At 48.9% G+C, this 16,536-nt stretch overlaps 1 protein-coding gene across 4 annotated transcripts in view; it reads right to left on the reverse strand.

Moving 5' to 3' along the window:
* The window catches only part of LOC137418766 (6-phosphofructo-2-kinase/fructose-2,6-bisphosphatase), an 80,682-nt gene that overhangs the window by 50,632 nt on the left and 13,514 nt on the right, over positions 1–16,536 (reverse strand). For 3 of the 4 annotated variants that reach the window (XM_068104901.2, XM_068104896.2, XM_068104907.2), the window contains exons 2-4: positions 6,433–6,558; positions 6,244–6,340; positions 5,994–6,060 (exon numbers count right to left, since the gene is read on the reverse strand). In XM_068104901.2, the coding sequence (XP_067961002.1) occupies positions 5,994–6,060; positions 6,244–6,340; positions 6,433–6,558 (290 nt within the window). Of the gene's footprint in view, positions 1–5,993; positions 6,061–6,243; positions 6,341–6,432; positions 6,559–9,063; positions 9,385–16,536 lie in introns of those variants that run through there. The other variant, XM_068104890.2, reaches the window with a different exon arrangement.

The raw sequence follows: 16,536 nt of genomic DNA on the forward strand, positions 1-16,536 counted from the left end.
ATTTTGTATCCCACTGATAGTATCCCATTTTGTATCCCACTGATAGTATCCCATTTTGTATCCCACTGATAGTATCCCATTTTGTATCCCACTGATAGTATCCCATTTTGTATCCCACTGATAGTATCCCATTTTGTATCCCACAGATAGTATCCCATTTTGTATCCCACTGATGGTATCCCATTTTGTATCCCACTGATAGTATCCCATTTTGTATCCCACTGATAGTATCCCATTTTGTATCCCACTGATAGTATCCCATTTTGTATCCCACTGATAGTATCCCATTTTGTATCCCACTGATAGTATCCCATTTTGTATCCCACTGATAGTATCCCATTTTGTATCCCACTGATAGTATCCCATTTTGTATCCCACTGATAGTATCCCATTTTGTATCCCACTGATAGTATCCCATTTTGTATCCCACTGATAGTATCCCATTTTGTATCCCACTGATAGTATCCCATTTTGTATCCCACTGATAGTATCCCATTTTGTATCCCACTGATAGTATCCCATTTTGTATCCCACTGATAGTATCCCATTTTGTATCCCACTGATAGTATCCCATTTTGTATCCCACTGATAGTATCCCATTTTGTATCCCACAGATAGTATCCCATTTTGTATCCCACTGATAGTATCCCATTTTGTATCCCACTGATAGTATCCCATTTTGTGTCCCACTGATAGTATCCCATTTTGTATCCCACTGATAGTATCCCATTTTGTATCCCACTGATAGTATCCCATTTTGTATCCCACTGATAGTATCCCATTTTGTATCCCACTGATAGTATCCCATTTTGTATCCCACTGATAGTATCCCATTTTGTATCCCACTGATAGTATCCCATTTTGTGTCCCACTGATAGTATCCCATTTTGTATCCCACTGATAGTATCCCATTTTGTATCCCACTGATAGTATCCCATTTTGTATCCCACTGATAGTATCCCATTTTGTATCCCACTGATAGTATCCCATTTTGTATCCCACTGATAGTATCCCATTTTGTATCCCACTGATAGTATCCCATTTTGTATCCCACTGATAGTATCCCATTTTGTATCCCACTGATAGTATCCCATTTTGTATCCCACTGATAGTATCCCATTTTGTATCCCACTGATAGTATCCCATTTTGTATCCCACTGATAGTATCCCATTTTGTATCCCACTGATAGTATCCCATTTTGTATCCCACTGATAGTATCCCATTTTGTATCCCACTGATAGTATCCCATTTTGTATCCCACTGATAGTATCCCATTTTGTATCCCACTGATAGTATCCCATTTTGTATCCCACTGATAGTATCCCATTTTGTATCCCACTGATAGTATCCCATTTTGTATCCCACTGATAGTATCCCATTTTGTGTCCCACTGATAGTATCCCATTTTGTGTCCCACTGATAGTATCCCATTTTGTATCCCACTGATAGTATCCCATTTTGTATCCCACTGATAGTATCCCATTTTGTATCCCACTGATAGTATCCCATTTTGTATCCCACTGATAGTATCCCATTTTGTGTCCCACTGATAGTATCCCATTTTGTGTCCCACTGATAGTATCCCATTTTGTGTCCCACTGATAGTATCCCATTTTGTATCCCACTGATAGTATCCCATTTTGTGTCCCACTGATAGTATCCCATTTTGTATCCCACTGATAGTATCCCATTTTGTGTCCCACTGATAGTATCCCATTTTGTGTCCCACTGATAGTATCCCATTTTGTGTCCCACTGATAGTATCCCATTTTGTGTCCCACTGATAGTATCCCATTTTGTGTCCCACTGATAGTATCCCATTTTGTGTCCCACTGATAGTATCCCATTTTGTGTCCCACTGATAGTATCCCATTTTGTGTCCCACTGATAGTATCCCATTTTGTATCCCACTGATAGTATCCCATTTTGTGTCCCACTGATAGTATCCCATTTTGTGTCCCACTGATAGTATCCCATTTTGTATCCCACTGATAGTATCCCATTTTGTATCCCACTGATAGTATCCCATTTTGTATCCCACTGATAGTATCCCATTTTGTATCCCACTGATAGTATCCCATTTTGTATCCCACTGATAGTATCCCATTTTGTATCCCACTGATAGTATCCCATTTTGTATCCCACTGATAGTATCCCATTTTGTATCCCACTGATAGTATCCCATTTTGTATCCCACTGATAGTATCCCATTTTGTATCCCACTGATAGTATCCCATTTTGTATCCCACTGATAGTATCCCATTTTGTATCCCACTGATAGTATCCCATTTTGTATCCCACTGATAGTATCCCATTTTGTATCCCACTGATAGTATCCCATTTTGTATCCCACTGATAGTATCCCATTTTGTATCCCACTGATAGTATCCCATTTTGTATCCCACTGATAGTATCCCATTTTGTATCCCACTGATAGTATCCCATTTTGTGTCCCACTGATAGTATCCCATTTTGTATCCCACTGATAGTATCCCATTTTGTATCCCACTGATAGTATCCCATTTTGTATCCCACTGATAGTATCCCATTTTGTATCCCACTGATAGTATCCCATTTTGTGTCCCACTGATAGTATCCCATTTTGTGTCCCACTGATAGTATCCCATTTTGTGTCCCACTGATAGTATCCCATTTTGTGTCCCACTGATAGTATCCCATTTTGTGTCCCACTGATAGTATCCCATTTTGTATCCCACTGATAGTATCCCATTTTGTGTCCCACTGATAGTATCCCATTTTGTGTCCCACTGATAGTATCCCATTTTGTGTCCCACTGATAGTATCCCATTTTGTGTCCCACTGATAGTATCCCATTTTGTGTCCCACTGATAGTATCCCATTTTGTGTCCCACTGATAGTATCCCATTTTGTGTCCCACTGATAGTATCCCATTTTGTATCCCACTGATAGTATCCCATTTTGTATCCCACTGACGAGGCCGATGAATCTCGAGCCGGTACACACACCCTCGGACGAACGACCATTCAGACCTCAACCCAAATCTCCTCGGCTTGTTCTTGTCGCCAAAGCAACTCATCCACAACTTTTTGAATTGTTTTTTTTTCTGGCCCCATCTCTCCATGGTGAAGAACCGCTTTAAAATTAAATAATCCTCGTATCCAGATCCACATTCGGATTTTCCCTAAAATCAGATCAATTTGTCCTTGTCAAACACCCAACCTGTCCACCAAGTTTTAGCCGAATCAGTCCACAACTTTTTGCGATATCCTGTACACAAACAAACATACGGACGAAAACATAACCTCGTCCACTTTCATTGGCGAAGGTCATGGAGTGCTCACCACATTGAATGAATGAATGATCGTTTTAAGGCCATTTTTCCCCGCTAGAGTGGGGGTTAGCCTTGCGGGCCCCATGACAATCATCATGGTCCCCTTTTTAATGCAATTTTTCCCCGCTAGAGTGGGGGTTAGCCTTGCGGGCCCCATGACAATCATCATGGTCCCCTTTTTAAGGCTATTTTTCCCCGCTAGAGTGGGGGTTAGCCTTGCGGGCCCCATGACAATCATCATGGTCCCCTTTTAAGGTCATTTTTCCCCGCTAGAGTGGGGGTTAGCCTTGCGGGCCCCATGACAATGATCATTGTTCCATTTTAAGGTCATTTTTCCCCGCTGGAGTGGGGGTTAGCCTTGCGGGCCCCATGACAATCATCATGGTGCCCTTTTTAAGGCAATTTTTCCCCGCTAGAGTGGGGGTTAGCCTTGCGGGCCCCATGACAATCATCATGGTCCCCTTTTTAAGGCCATTTTTCCCCGCTAGAGTGGGGGTTAGCCTTGCGGGCCCATAACAATCATCATGGTCCCCTTTTTAAGGCAATCTTTCCCCGCTAGAGTGGGGGTTAGCCTTGCTGGCCCCATGACAATCATCATGGTCCCCTTTTAAGGTCATTTTTCCCCGCTAGAGTGGGGGTTAGCCTTGCGGGCCCCATGACAATCATCATTGTTCCATTTTAAGGTCATTTTTCCCCGCTGGAGTGGGGGTTAGCCTTGCGGGCCCCATGACAATCATCATGGTCCCCTTTTTAAGGCCATTTCCCTCCGCTAGAGTGGGGGTTAGCCTTGCGAGCCCCATGACAATCATCATTGTTCCCCTTTTAAGGTCATTTTCGCCCGCTAGAGTGGGGGTTAGCCTTGCGGACCCCATGACAATCATCATGGTTCCTTTTTTAAGGCCATTTTTCCCCCGCTAGAGTGGGGGTTAGCCTTGCGGACCCCATGACAATCATCATTGTTCCTTTTTTAAGGCCATTTTTCCCCGCTAGATTGGGGGTTAGCCTTGCAGGCCCCATGACAATCATCATGGTCCCCTTTTTAAGGCCATTTCCCTCCGCTAGAGTGGGGGTTAGCCTTGCGGGCCCCATGACAATCATCATTGTTCCATTTTTAAGGCCATTTTTCCCCGCTAGAGCGGGGGTTAGCCTTGCGGGCCCCATGACAATCATCATTGTTCCCTTTTTAAGGCCATTTTCCCCCGCTTGAGTGGGGGTTAGCCTTGCGAGCCCCATGACAATCATCATTGTTCCCCTTTTAAGGTCATTTTCGCCCGCTAGAGTGGGGGTTAGCCTTGCGGGCCCCATTACAATCATCATTGTTCCCTTTTTAAGGCCATTTCTCCCCGCTAGAGTGGGGGTTAGCCTTGCGGGCCCCATGACAATCATCATGGTCCCCTTTTTAAGGCCATTTCCCTCCGCTAGAGTGGGGGTTAGCCTTGCGAGCCCCATGACAATCATCATTGTTCCCCTTTTAAGGTCATTTTCGCCCGCTAGAGTGGGGGTTAGCCTTGCGGACCCCATGACAATCATCATTGTTCCCCTTTTAAGGCCATTTTTCCCCCGCTAGAGTGGGGGTTAGCCTTGCGGACCCCATGGCAATCATCATTATTCCTTTTTTAAGGCCATTTTTCCCCGCTAGAGTGGGGGTTAGCCTTGCAGGCCCCATGACAATCATCATGGTCCCCTTTTTAAGGCCATTTCCCTCCGCTAGAGTGGGGGTTAGCCTTGCGGGCCCCATGACAATCATCATTGTTCCATTTTTAAGGCCATTTTTCCCCGCTAGAGCGGGGGTTAGCCTTGCGGGCCCCATGACAATCATCATTGTTCCCTTTTTAAGGCCATTTTCCCCCGCTTGAGTGGGGGTTAGCCTTGCGGGCCCCATAACAATCATCATTGTTCCCTTTTTAAGGCCATTTCCCTCCGCTAGAGTGGGGGTTAGCCTTGCGGGCCCCATTACAATCATCATTGTTCCCTTTTTAAGGCCATTTCTCCCCGCTAGAGTGGGGGTTAGCCTTGCGGACCCCATGACAATCATCATTGTTCCCCTTTTAAGGTCATTTTCACCCGCTAGAGTGGGGGTTAGCCTTGCGGGCCCCATTACAATCATCATTGTTCCCTTTTTAAGACCATTTCCCTCCGCTAGAGTGGGGGTTAGCCTTGTGGGCCCCATTACAATCATCATTGTTCCCTTTTTAAGGCCATTTCCCTCTGCTAGAGTGGGGGTTAACCTTGCGGGGCCCATGACAATCATCATTGTTCCCTTTTTAAGGCCATTTCTCCCCGCTAGAGTGGAGGTTAGCCTTGCGGGCCCCATGACAATCATCATGGTCCCCTTTTTGAGGCAATGTTTTTATGGCCGGATGCCCTTCCTGATGCCAACACTTTAGTCGCCTCTTACGACACGCAGGGATGCGGTGTACCTATTCTAAACCGGGGTACACACCGTGATCATTCATCCCAGCAAGCTGGTACTCAATTTGCCGACCTCGGAAGGATGACAGGCTGAGTCAACCCCCTGGTGTTAATTTAGCGATCGACCGGGATTCGAACCCAGGATCCTAGGATCACAGGCCTGCACCCGAACCGCTAGGCCAACACCAGACTCTTCATAAGTCCACATTCTTCCCCAATTCCACATTGCTGGTATCCATTACAGAAACGGAAGAAACTCGAGCTCACCGCAACTTGGCCACCTTCGTGCGACAGGTAAGTCTGTACATCCTGCAATGCTTCGAGGGCACATTGTCTGCACACCAGGAGAGGAGGTCGATATAAAGATGGAGTCGAGGGTAACGTTGGAAATGTCGCTGTAATTGTGATCGATACAAAATGCAATACCAATGGTGGTGGTAACATCACACATTAGCAGCACAGGCATGGTGAAGGTAATATCCATACATCAATCTTGTTTTCACACATCGTCACTCACTTCCTTATCTTCATGGCTCCCTCATTGTCGTGGCGGAAAAACTGACAAGATTTGTACGAGGTGGTGGCTTTCCTGCGGTAGGTGCCAACATTGAACACTGCTCACCACATACAACATTCAGCCACATGAGCACATCGAAAAACACCACTGTATTCATACCGCTCGTCGGTCACAAGGTGAACCCTTTACCTTTTGTGGCGACACCGGCCCAGTTGAGGTAGCGCGTGAGCTTCTTGGAGATGTAGGTCTTGCCCCTGGCTGGCAGTCCGACCAGCACGATGATGGACGGAGAGTTGGTGAGACGTGGGACGCATGCTGCAAAGAGACGGGCATCGCGATTAGAATCCGTGCGTGCTGGCACCGCTCACAATCCCACACCCAGACAAAGTAGGCCTTTACAAACGGGATGGGGTCTTTTAGTGGAGGAGGTCGTGCCATCCTCGTACATTCGAACAGGTGTCGTCCACCTCCCACACTTTGATTTACAAGAGGTGCGTGATGTACGATCAAGCCCAAAAGAGGGTTGCCATTGTCATGCGAAACTCGATAGCTGGTGCATTCATCCGAGCGATGGTGGGTTTCGATTTGGCATCGGTGGGCATCAGGTACGTCCGACGGACAAAGAACGAGTTTGGCGCAGGTGGACAATCTCAAAATCGCAACGACTGCGCAGACGTGGAGGGAGTTTGGGTTCGACTCCAGACACAACTACAAACTCGTCCTCATGTTTCCTGGAAGGCCATCGGTTTGGGTCCTTCAGGAGGACGTTAAGCTGGGTGTCCTTTGTATCGGAACCTTCTGTACCCTGAAACAGAGTGGGGACACGTCCGGCTTTGGTTGTGCTACGGGAACTTCCAGAAAAACGGTCTTGGATGAAGAAAGCACAACATTGGTGGATTAACAACAGGGCACCACAAAAAGGTCAAACCACAATGACACTGGCAGCACCACCACAAAAAGGTCAAACCACAATGACACTGGCAGCACCACCACAAAAAAGGTCTAGCCACAATTACACTGGCAGCACCACTACAAAAAAGGTCTAGCCACAATGACACTGGCAGCACCACCACAAAAAGGTCAAAGCACAATGACACTGGCAGCACCACCACAAAAAAGGTCTAGCCACAATGACCCTGGCAGCACCACCACAATAAAGGTCTAGCCACAATTACACTGGCAGCACCACCACAAAAAAGGTCTAGCCACAATGACACTGGCAGCACCACCACAAAAAAGGTGAAAGCACAATGACACTGGCAGCACCACCACAAAAAGGTCAAAGCACAATGACACTGGCAGCACCACCACAAAAAAGGTCAAGCCACAATGACACTGGCAGCACCACCACAAAAAAGGTCTAGCCACAATTACACTGGCAGCACCACCACAAAAAAGGTCTAGCCACAATTACACTGGCAGCACCACCACAAAAAAGGTCTAGCCACAATGACACTGGCAGCACCACCACAAAAAGGTCAAAGCACAATGACACTGGCAGCACCACCACAAAAAAGGTCTAGCCACAATGACCCTGGCAGCACCACCACAAAAAAGGTCTAGCCACAATTACACTGGCAGCACCACCACAAAAAAGGTCTAGCCACAATGACACTGGCAGCACCACCACAAAAAAGGTGAAAGCACAATGACACTGGCAGCACCACCACAAAAAGGTCAAAGCACAATGACACTGGCAGCACCACCACAAAAAAGGTCAAGCCACAATTACACTGGCAGCACCACCACAAAAAAGGTCTAGCCACAATTACACTGGCAGCAGCACCACAAAAAAGGTCTAGCCACAATGACACTGGCAGCACCATCACAAGAAAGGTCAAAGCACAATGACACTGGCAGCACCACCACAAAAAGGTCAAAGCACAATGACACTGGCAGCACCACCACAAAAAGGTCAAGCCACAATGACACTGGCGGCAGCACCACAAAAAAGGTCAAAGCTCAATGACACTGGCAGCACCACCACAAAAAGGTCAAAGCACAATGACACTGGCAGCACCACCACAAAAAAGGTCAAAGCACAATGACACTGGCAGCACCACCACAAAAAGGTCAAGCCACAATGACACTGGCAGCACCACCACAAAAAGGTCAAGCCACAATGACACTGGCAGCAGCAGCACCACAAAAAGGTCAAGCCACAATGACACTGGCAGCACCACCACAAAAAGGTCAAGCCACAATGACACTGGCAGCAACACCACAAAAAGGTCAAGCCACAATGACACTGGCAGCACCACCACAAAAAGGTCAAGCCACAATGACACTGGCAGCACCACCACAAAAAGGTCAAGCCACAATGACACTGGCAGCACCACCACAAAAAGGTCAAGCCACAATGACACTGGCAGCACCACCACAAAAAGGTCAAGCCACAATGACACTGGCAGCAGCACCACAAAACCAAGTGGTAGTATTACCGCTGGCAAATTACAACCGGTGCCACCACCACCAACCACTCTGCTCCGCATCATCAACCGGTGCCACCACCATCAACCACTCTGCTATGCATAATCAACCGGTGCCACCACCACCAACCACTCTGCTCCGCATCATCAACCGGTGCCACCACCACCAACCACTCCATTTCACCAACCGGTGCCACCACCACCAACCACTCCACTCCATTTCACCAACCGGTGCCACCACTACCACCACCACCAACCACTCCACCCCGCCCCGTTTGACCAACGGGTGCTCGACCGCGTGAAGGGAATGGAATGGTTGTCTAGGTCACCGAGGATGTCCCCATTCACAAATGTCGTGGACCTCTGTCCATGGTCGCAGTGAAGGACTTACATCGACGCGATCCGGGACCGCTGCCCTCGGCTTGTCCGTCCCTGTAGGGGACCCATAGCTTCTGGATGCGCGTTTGCGTCAACTCGCGGGGCATGGCTACCTGGAGGTACCTGTGAACCTCTCTCTCCGTCTGTGTGTCCATCTATCTAACCCTGTCTCGCCATTTGTCCCTCCACCTTGATCTTTGTCCGAACACGTGCTCGTCCCGTGATACCGCTCCGCTCGCACACCTCGACACAAAACGTCACAGCCGCTTCTCCCTCACATGAACCGCCTCATCCTCCTCCTTCCACCTCCCACCTCGATCACCAGCTCGAACGCGTCATCGACACGTACCGGTTTGTGTCCGTCCTCACTTCCGGCACACGCACAGGATTACGACACAGACACAGGACCACGTGCTCGTCACGCAGACACCACGAGCACATCCACAACGCCAGCACGTTCACATCACGGCAACCACACAACCACACATACGCATCAGCCTCCAACAACACCTGGAGAGAGATGGTGCCGCCAGAGTTTGGAGATCAGAACTTGTCTGCTGCGGCAACCACTTACCACGATCGGCACATGCACCACCACGATCATCACATGCACCACCACGATCATCACATGCACCACCACGATCATCACATGCACCACCATGATCAGCATATGCACCACCACGACCAGCACATGCACCACCATGATCATCACATGCACCACCACGATCATCACATGCACCACCATGATCAGCATATGCACCACCATGATCATCACATGCACCACCATGATCATCACATGCACCACCATGATCATCACATGCACCACCAAGATCATCACATGCACCACCATGATCAGCATATGCACCACCACGACCAGCACATGCACCACCACGATCAGCACATGCACCACCACGATCAGCACATCCACCACAACCAGCACATGCACCACCACGACCAGCACATGCACCTTGACCAGCACAAGCACCACCTCGATCAGCACATGCACCACCACAATCAGCACATGCACCACCACGATCAGCACATGCACCACCACGATCAGCACATCCACCACCACGATCATCACATGCACCACCATGATCATCACATGCACCACCAAGATCATCACATGCACCACCACGACCAGCACATGCACCACCACGATCAGCACATGCACCACCACGATCAGCACATCCACCACAACCAGCACATGCACCACCACGACCAGCACATGCACCTTGACCAGCACAAGCACCACCTCGATCAGCACATGCACCACCACAATCAGCACATGCACCACCACGATCAGCACATCCACCACAACCAGTACATGCACCACCACGACCAGCACATGCACCACCACGATCAGCACATGCACCGCCACGACCAGCACAAGCACCACTTCGATCAGCACATGCACCACCACAATCAGCACATGCACCACCACGATCAGCACATGCACCACCACGATCAGCACATGCACCACCACGATCAGCACATCCACCACAACCAGCACATGCACCACCATGACCAGCACAAGCACCACCTCGATCAGCACATGCACCACCACGATCAGCACATGCACCACCACGATCAGCACATGCACCACCACGATCAGCACATCCACCACAACCAGCACATGCACCACCACGACCAGCACAAGCACCACCTCAATCAGCACATGCACCACCACGACCAGCACATGCACCACCACGATCAGCACATGCACCATCACGATCAGCACATGCACCACCACGAACAGCACATCCACCACAACCAGCACATGCACCTTGACCAGCACAAGCACCACCTCGATCAGCACATGCACCACCACAATCAGCACATGCACCACCACGATCAGCACAAGCACCACGATGACCAGCACATGCACCACCACAACCAGCACATCCACCACCACGACCAGCACATCCACCACCACGACCAGCACATCCACCACCACGAACAGCACATCCACCACCACAAACAGCACATCCACCACCGCACCCAGCACATGCACCACCATGACCAGCACATGCACCACCATGATCGGCACATCCACCACCACGATCAGCAGATGCACCACCACGACCAGCACATGCACCACCACGAACAGCACATGCAACACCACGAACAGCACATGCACCACCACGATCAGCACATCCACCACAACCAGCACATGGACCACCACGATCAGCACATGCACCACCACGATCAGCACATGCACCACCACGATCAGCACATGCACCACCACGATCAGCACATGCACCACCACGAACAGCACATCCACCACAACCAGCACATACACCTTGACCAGCACAAGCACCACCTCGATCAGCACATGCACCACCACAATCAGCACATGCACCACCACGATCAGCACAAGCACCACGATGACCAGCACATGCACCACCACAACCAGCACATCCACCACCACGACCAGCACATCCACCACCACGACCAGCACATCCACCACCACGACCAGCACATCCACCACCACGAACAGCACATCCACCACCACACCCAGCACATGCACCACCATGACCAGCACATGCACCAGCATGGCCAGCACATGTACCACCACGATCGGCACATCCACCACCACGATCAGCAGATGCACCACCACGACCAGCACATGCACCACCACGACCAGCACATGCACCACCACGATCAGCACATCCACCACAACCAGCACATGGACCACCATGACCAGCACATGCACCACCACGACCAGCACATGCACCACCACGACCAGCACATGCACCACCACGATCAGCACATCCACCACCACAACCAGCACATGCACCACCATGACCAGCACATGCACCACCACGATCAGCACATCTACCACCACGAACAGCACATCCACCACCATGACCAAAACACATGCACCACCACGACCAGCACATCCACCACCACGACCGGCACATCCACCACCATGACCAGTATGCATCACTCTTCTTCTTTTGTATGCAGAAACTATGTTCTTTTGTATGCAGCACCCATGTTCTTTTGATTGCAGCACCCATGTTCTTTTGTATGCACCACTCTTCTTCTTTTGTCAAGCCTGGTGTTGGCTTAGCGGTTAGGGTGCCGGCTTGGGATCCTAGGATCCCGAGTTCGAATCCCAGTCGATCACTGAACGCCAGGAGGGGTTGACTCAGCCTGTCATTCTGAGGTCAGCAAATTGAGTACCAGTTCACTGGTAATTCCCTGCGTGTCGCAAGGGGCGACTTAACAGGGTTGGTGGCAGGAAGGGCATCCGGCCATAAAACATTGCTTCAAAAAGGGGACCACGGTGCCTGAAAAAGGCCAACCCCCGCGTTGCGGAGAAAAATGGCCTCTAAAGGTGGTTCCACTCTTCTTCTTTTCTATGCAGCTCCCATGTTCTTTGGTATGCAGCACCCTTCTTTTGTACACAGCACCCTTCTTTTGTATACAGCACCCATGTTCTTTTGTATACAGCACCCTTCTTTTGTATGCAGCACCATTCTTTTGTATACAGCACCCTTCTTTTGGATACAGCACCCTTGTGCTTTTGTATGCAGCACCCTTCTTTTGTATGCAGCACCCTTTTGTCTGCAGTTCAAAGACCATTCGAGGGAATCTGCGCACTCTCAACACACACTGATGAATCTGGGATGCCCGGTTCAACAACGAGTTGACCTTGGATGCCATCGTGAGAGTAGAGCAAGTCAGTACGCCACGTGTGGAGTTAGCCATGGATGCCATAGTGAGAGTAGACAAAGTCAGTACACCACGTGTGGAGTTAGCTGTGTATGCCATAGTGAGAGTAGAGGAAGTCAGTACGCCACGTGTGGAGTTGGCCTTGGATGCCATAGTGAGAGTAGACGAAGTCAGTACGCCACGTGTGGAGTTAGCCTTGGATGCCATAGTGAAAGTAGAGGAAGTCAGTACACCACGTGTGGAGTTAGCCGTGGATGCCATAGTGAGAGTAGAGGAAGTCAGTACACCATCTGTGGAGTTAGCTGTGGATGCCATAGTGAGAGTAGAGGAAATCAGTACACCACGTGTGGAGTTAGTCTTGGATGCCAGAGTGAGAGTGGAGGAAGTCAGTACGCCACGTGTGGAGTTGGCCTTGGATGCCATAGTGAAAGTAGAGGAAGTCAGTACACCACGTGTGGAGTTAGCCGTGGATGCCATAGTGAGAGTAGAGGAAGTCAGTACACCATGTGTGGAGTTAGTCTTGGATGTGTTACATGCTCCTCCCCAAACCCCGGCGGTGTACCTCCGAGCTCCGAAAGGAGTCACGGCAGAAAGATGTGCTATTATGTGTGCCAATGACCAATGGTGAAACCACACCAATCAATCGATACAAAACCCAAGTATTGTATTAAAATCGCACAATAATAACAACTTGCTCAAGTACAAGAAAACCTCAATTGCACAGCAAACACCATATAATTCCTATGATGGTACCACCAGTTTCTTAACTCAATAACTCACAGTACTCCACGTGAGCGAATTGCAACACCCCCAATGTCACTGTCACGACACCAGGCCAAAGTTGATCCACGCTCCGGTGATCACCGGATCAAAAAGGTCGTAATGAGACCTGAACCCAGGACGGCTGACAGTCGACGCTGCAGAAGAGCCGCTGTGTGAGAGGTCGGGCCGACGTCGGTCAGGTGAAAGTTCACCCAAAAGGCGACTGGGAATTCACACCTTCGGTTCACCAGACAATGACGCTGACATGAACGAGCAGCAGTTCCCAAGCGGAGAACCGCGAGTTTCCAAGCGAAATCCACGACACACACGGGAACCAGGCAAATGGCTGGTGCGAGGTGAAAATGGCTGGTGCGAGGTGAAATGGCGGATGCGAGGTGAAATGGCGAACGGACCCGTAATGGAGGCGTACCTGCTCTCCAGCGATGATTCACTTTCGGAACCAACAGCAAAACCCGTCTCGCAGGTTTATTTGCCACAGCAATAACGACACTGTCACAGGAATCCCTTTCCCGGGGAAACCAATATTCGCCTGTGACCAATGTTCACCAGCGTCCGCTCGACACCTCGAAGCAGATAGGCCTTCCTTTCCCGATCTCACTCGATCCGCTCCAGCCTCTTCTTCCTCCTCTTCCGGTTTCTCCCGATCCATTTCGTTTTTCTTTTGAAACACTAATTTTACCTTTGAAGACGGTTATCTCCATTTCACACCGAAACCGTAACAATAATAGTACATGAAACTAAAAAGCATTTCTAGCCTGATGTTGGCTTAGCGGTTAGGGTGCCGGCTTGGGATCCTCGGATCCTGGGTTCTAATCCCGGTCGATCGCTGAATTAACGCCAGAGGGGTTGACTCAGCCTGTCATCCTTCCGAGGTCGGCAAATTGAATACCAGCTTGCTGGGATGAATGATCACGGTGTGTACCCCGATTTAGAATAGGTACACCGTATCCCTGCGCATCGTAAGAGCGTGACCAAGGGTTGGCGTCCGGAAGGGCATCCGGCCCTAAAAACATTGCCTCAAACAGGGCACCATGATTGTCATGGGGCCCGCAATGCTAACCCCCGCTCTAGCGGGGAAAATGGCCTTAAAACGATCATTCATTCATTTCGTTTTTCTTTTGAAACACTAATTTTACCTTTGAAGACAGTTATCTCCATTTTACACCGAAACCGCAACAATAATAGTACATGAAACTAAAAATGCTTCCAGTGGATGAAAACCACAAAGACGGAAGTGACGAATCCGTAACACTGCCCACCCTCAAGAAAGAAAGTTTGAACAAAGTGAAAACTTTCTTTTCATGCAAAAACCCTCTGTAACAAACAAAAGTAAAACTCACACCCAAACACTACCAATCAACCTATGGCTGATCAACTCACGTGAGCAACAACAATTAATATTCCCCAGAAGAAAGCAACAAAACTTCCAAACAACCTCCAGGAATTTTCAAAGTTAGTTCACTCTGGATAAAGCATCGGCAACGACATTGTCCATGCCCTTTACATGCTCAATTTCCAAGTTGAACTCCTGCAAAGCCAAACTCCATCTCATCAACCTCTGATTTATTTTTCATTTTTTGAATGAAGGTTAAGGGGTTGTGATCGGTGAAGATCTTGGTGAAGATCTTGGATCTTTTAACTCTGGATTCTCTTGCAGCCCGACTACAGGCACGACAGGTGAGACAGGTGAGACAGGCTTCCTCTCATAATATTTTTTCAGTCGGTTGACCTGACACAGCTGCCGATTTTTCCATCGGTCGGGAGTTGTCACCACATAATCTGTTTCATTAACCCTCCTATCGATTGCATCGGGACCAAAATACCTAGCCTGTAGTGGCTGACCTGGAACAGGAAGCAACACTAACACTCGGTCCTCAGGACTGAAATTTCTTATCTGAGATTTCTTGTCATGTCTCACTTTCATTTTATCCTGTGTCACTTTCAAGTTTCCTCTCGCAACTTCACAAGCCTTTGCCAATCTGTGCCTAACCATTGACACATACTCTCGCACTGTTGACTGCGACTCCTTCTGCAGCCACTGTTCTTTCACAAATTTCAATGGTCCTCGCACTGCGTGTCCAAACACAAGTTCAAAAGGACTGAATCCCAATGACTCCTGAACAGATTCCCTCGTAGCAAACAACAATAAGGGTATTCCTTCATCCCAATCCTTGTCACATTCAAAACAATACGTTCTGATCATATTCTTCAATGCCTGGTGAAACCTTTGTCTCTTGGGATGGTAAGTACTTGGCTCTCGGGATGGTAAGTACTTGATCTTACTTGCTCCACTCCCAACAGGTGTACCACTTGCTGAAAAAGCTTTGACATGAAATTGGAACCCTGATCAGAGTGGATGACCTTAGGTCGGCCAACCAAAGTGAAAAATTTAATCAAGGCCTTCGCAATAACTGCCGCAGTAATTTTCCTAAGAGGCACCGCTTCTGGGAACCTCTTGGAAGTGCACATGATGGTCAGCAGATACTGATGTCCAGCCTTAGTTTTAGGTAAAGGGCCTACACAGTCAATAATGACTCGGCTGAATGGCTCTTCAAAAGCTGGAATTGGTTTTAAAGGTGCAGAAGGGACTTTCTGATTAGGTTTTCCCACCAGCTGGCAAGAATGGCAAGATTTGCAGTACTCCGCCACATCACGTCGCAATCCTGGCCAGAAAAAATGTACCAAAATTCTGTCACATGTCTTGTTCACTCCAAGGTGCCTGGCCAAAGGTGTCTCATGTGCCAAACTCAATATCTCCTTCCGGTACGGCGGTGGCACCACAATTTGGTAATGAACTTTCCACTCGTCATTTGCTGGCACCTCTGGTGGTCTCCATTTTCTCATGAGTATTTCCCCTTTCATGAAGTAACCAACAGGTACCTTCATAGCCTCTTCCTCTGTAACGGCTTTACCAATCAAACTCCGGAGCTCCGAATCTCTGTGTTGTTCTTCAACAAGTCTCTTTCGGACAAGCACTGTTTGTTCAGCCTCGTTCCCAGATGTCTCCGACGGACACTCCATT

The sequence above is a fragment of the Myxine glutinosa genome, chromosome 1, assembly GCF_964187855.1.
Source record: "Myxine glutinosa chromosome 1, kmMyxGlut1.1, whole genome shotgun sequence".
Classification (NCBI taxonomy): Eukaryota; Metazoa; Chordata; class Myxini; order Myxiniformes; family Myxinidae; genus Myxine; species Myxine glutinosa.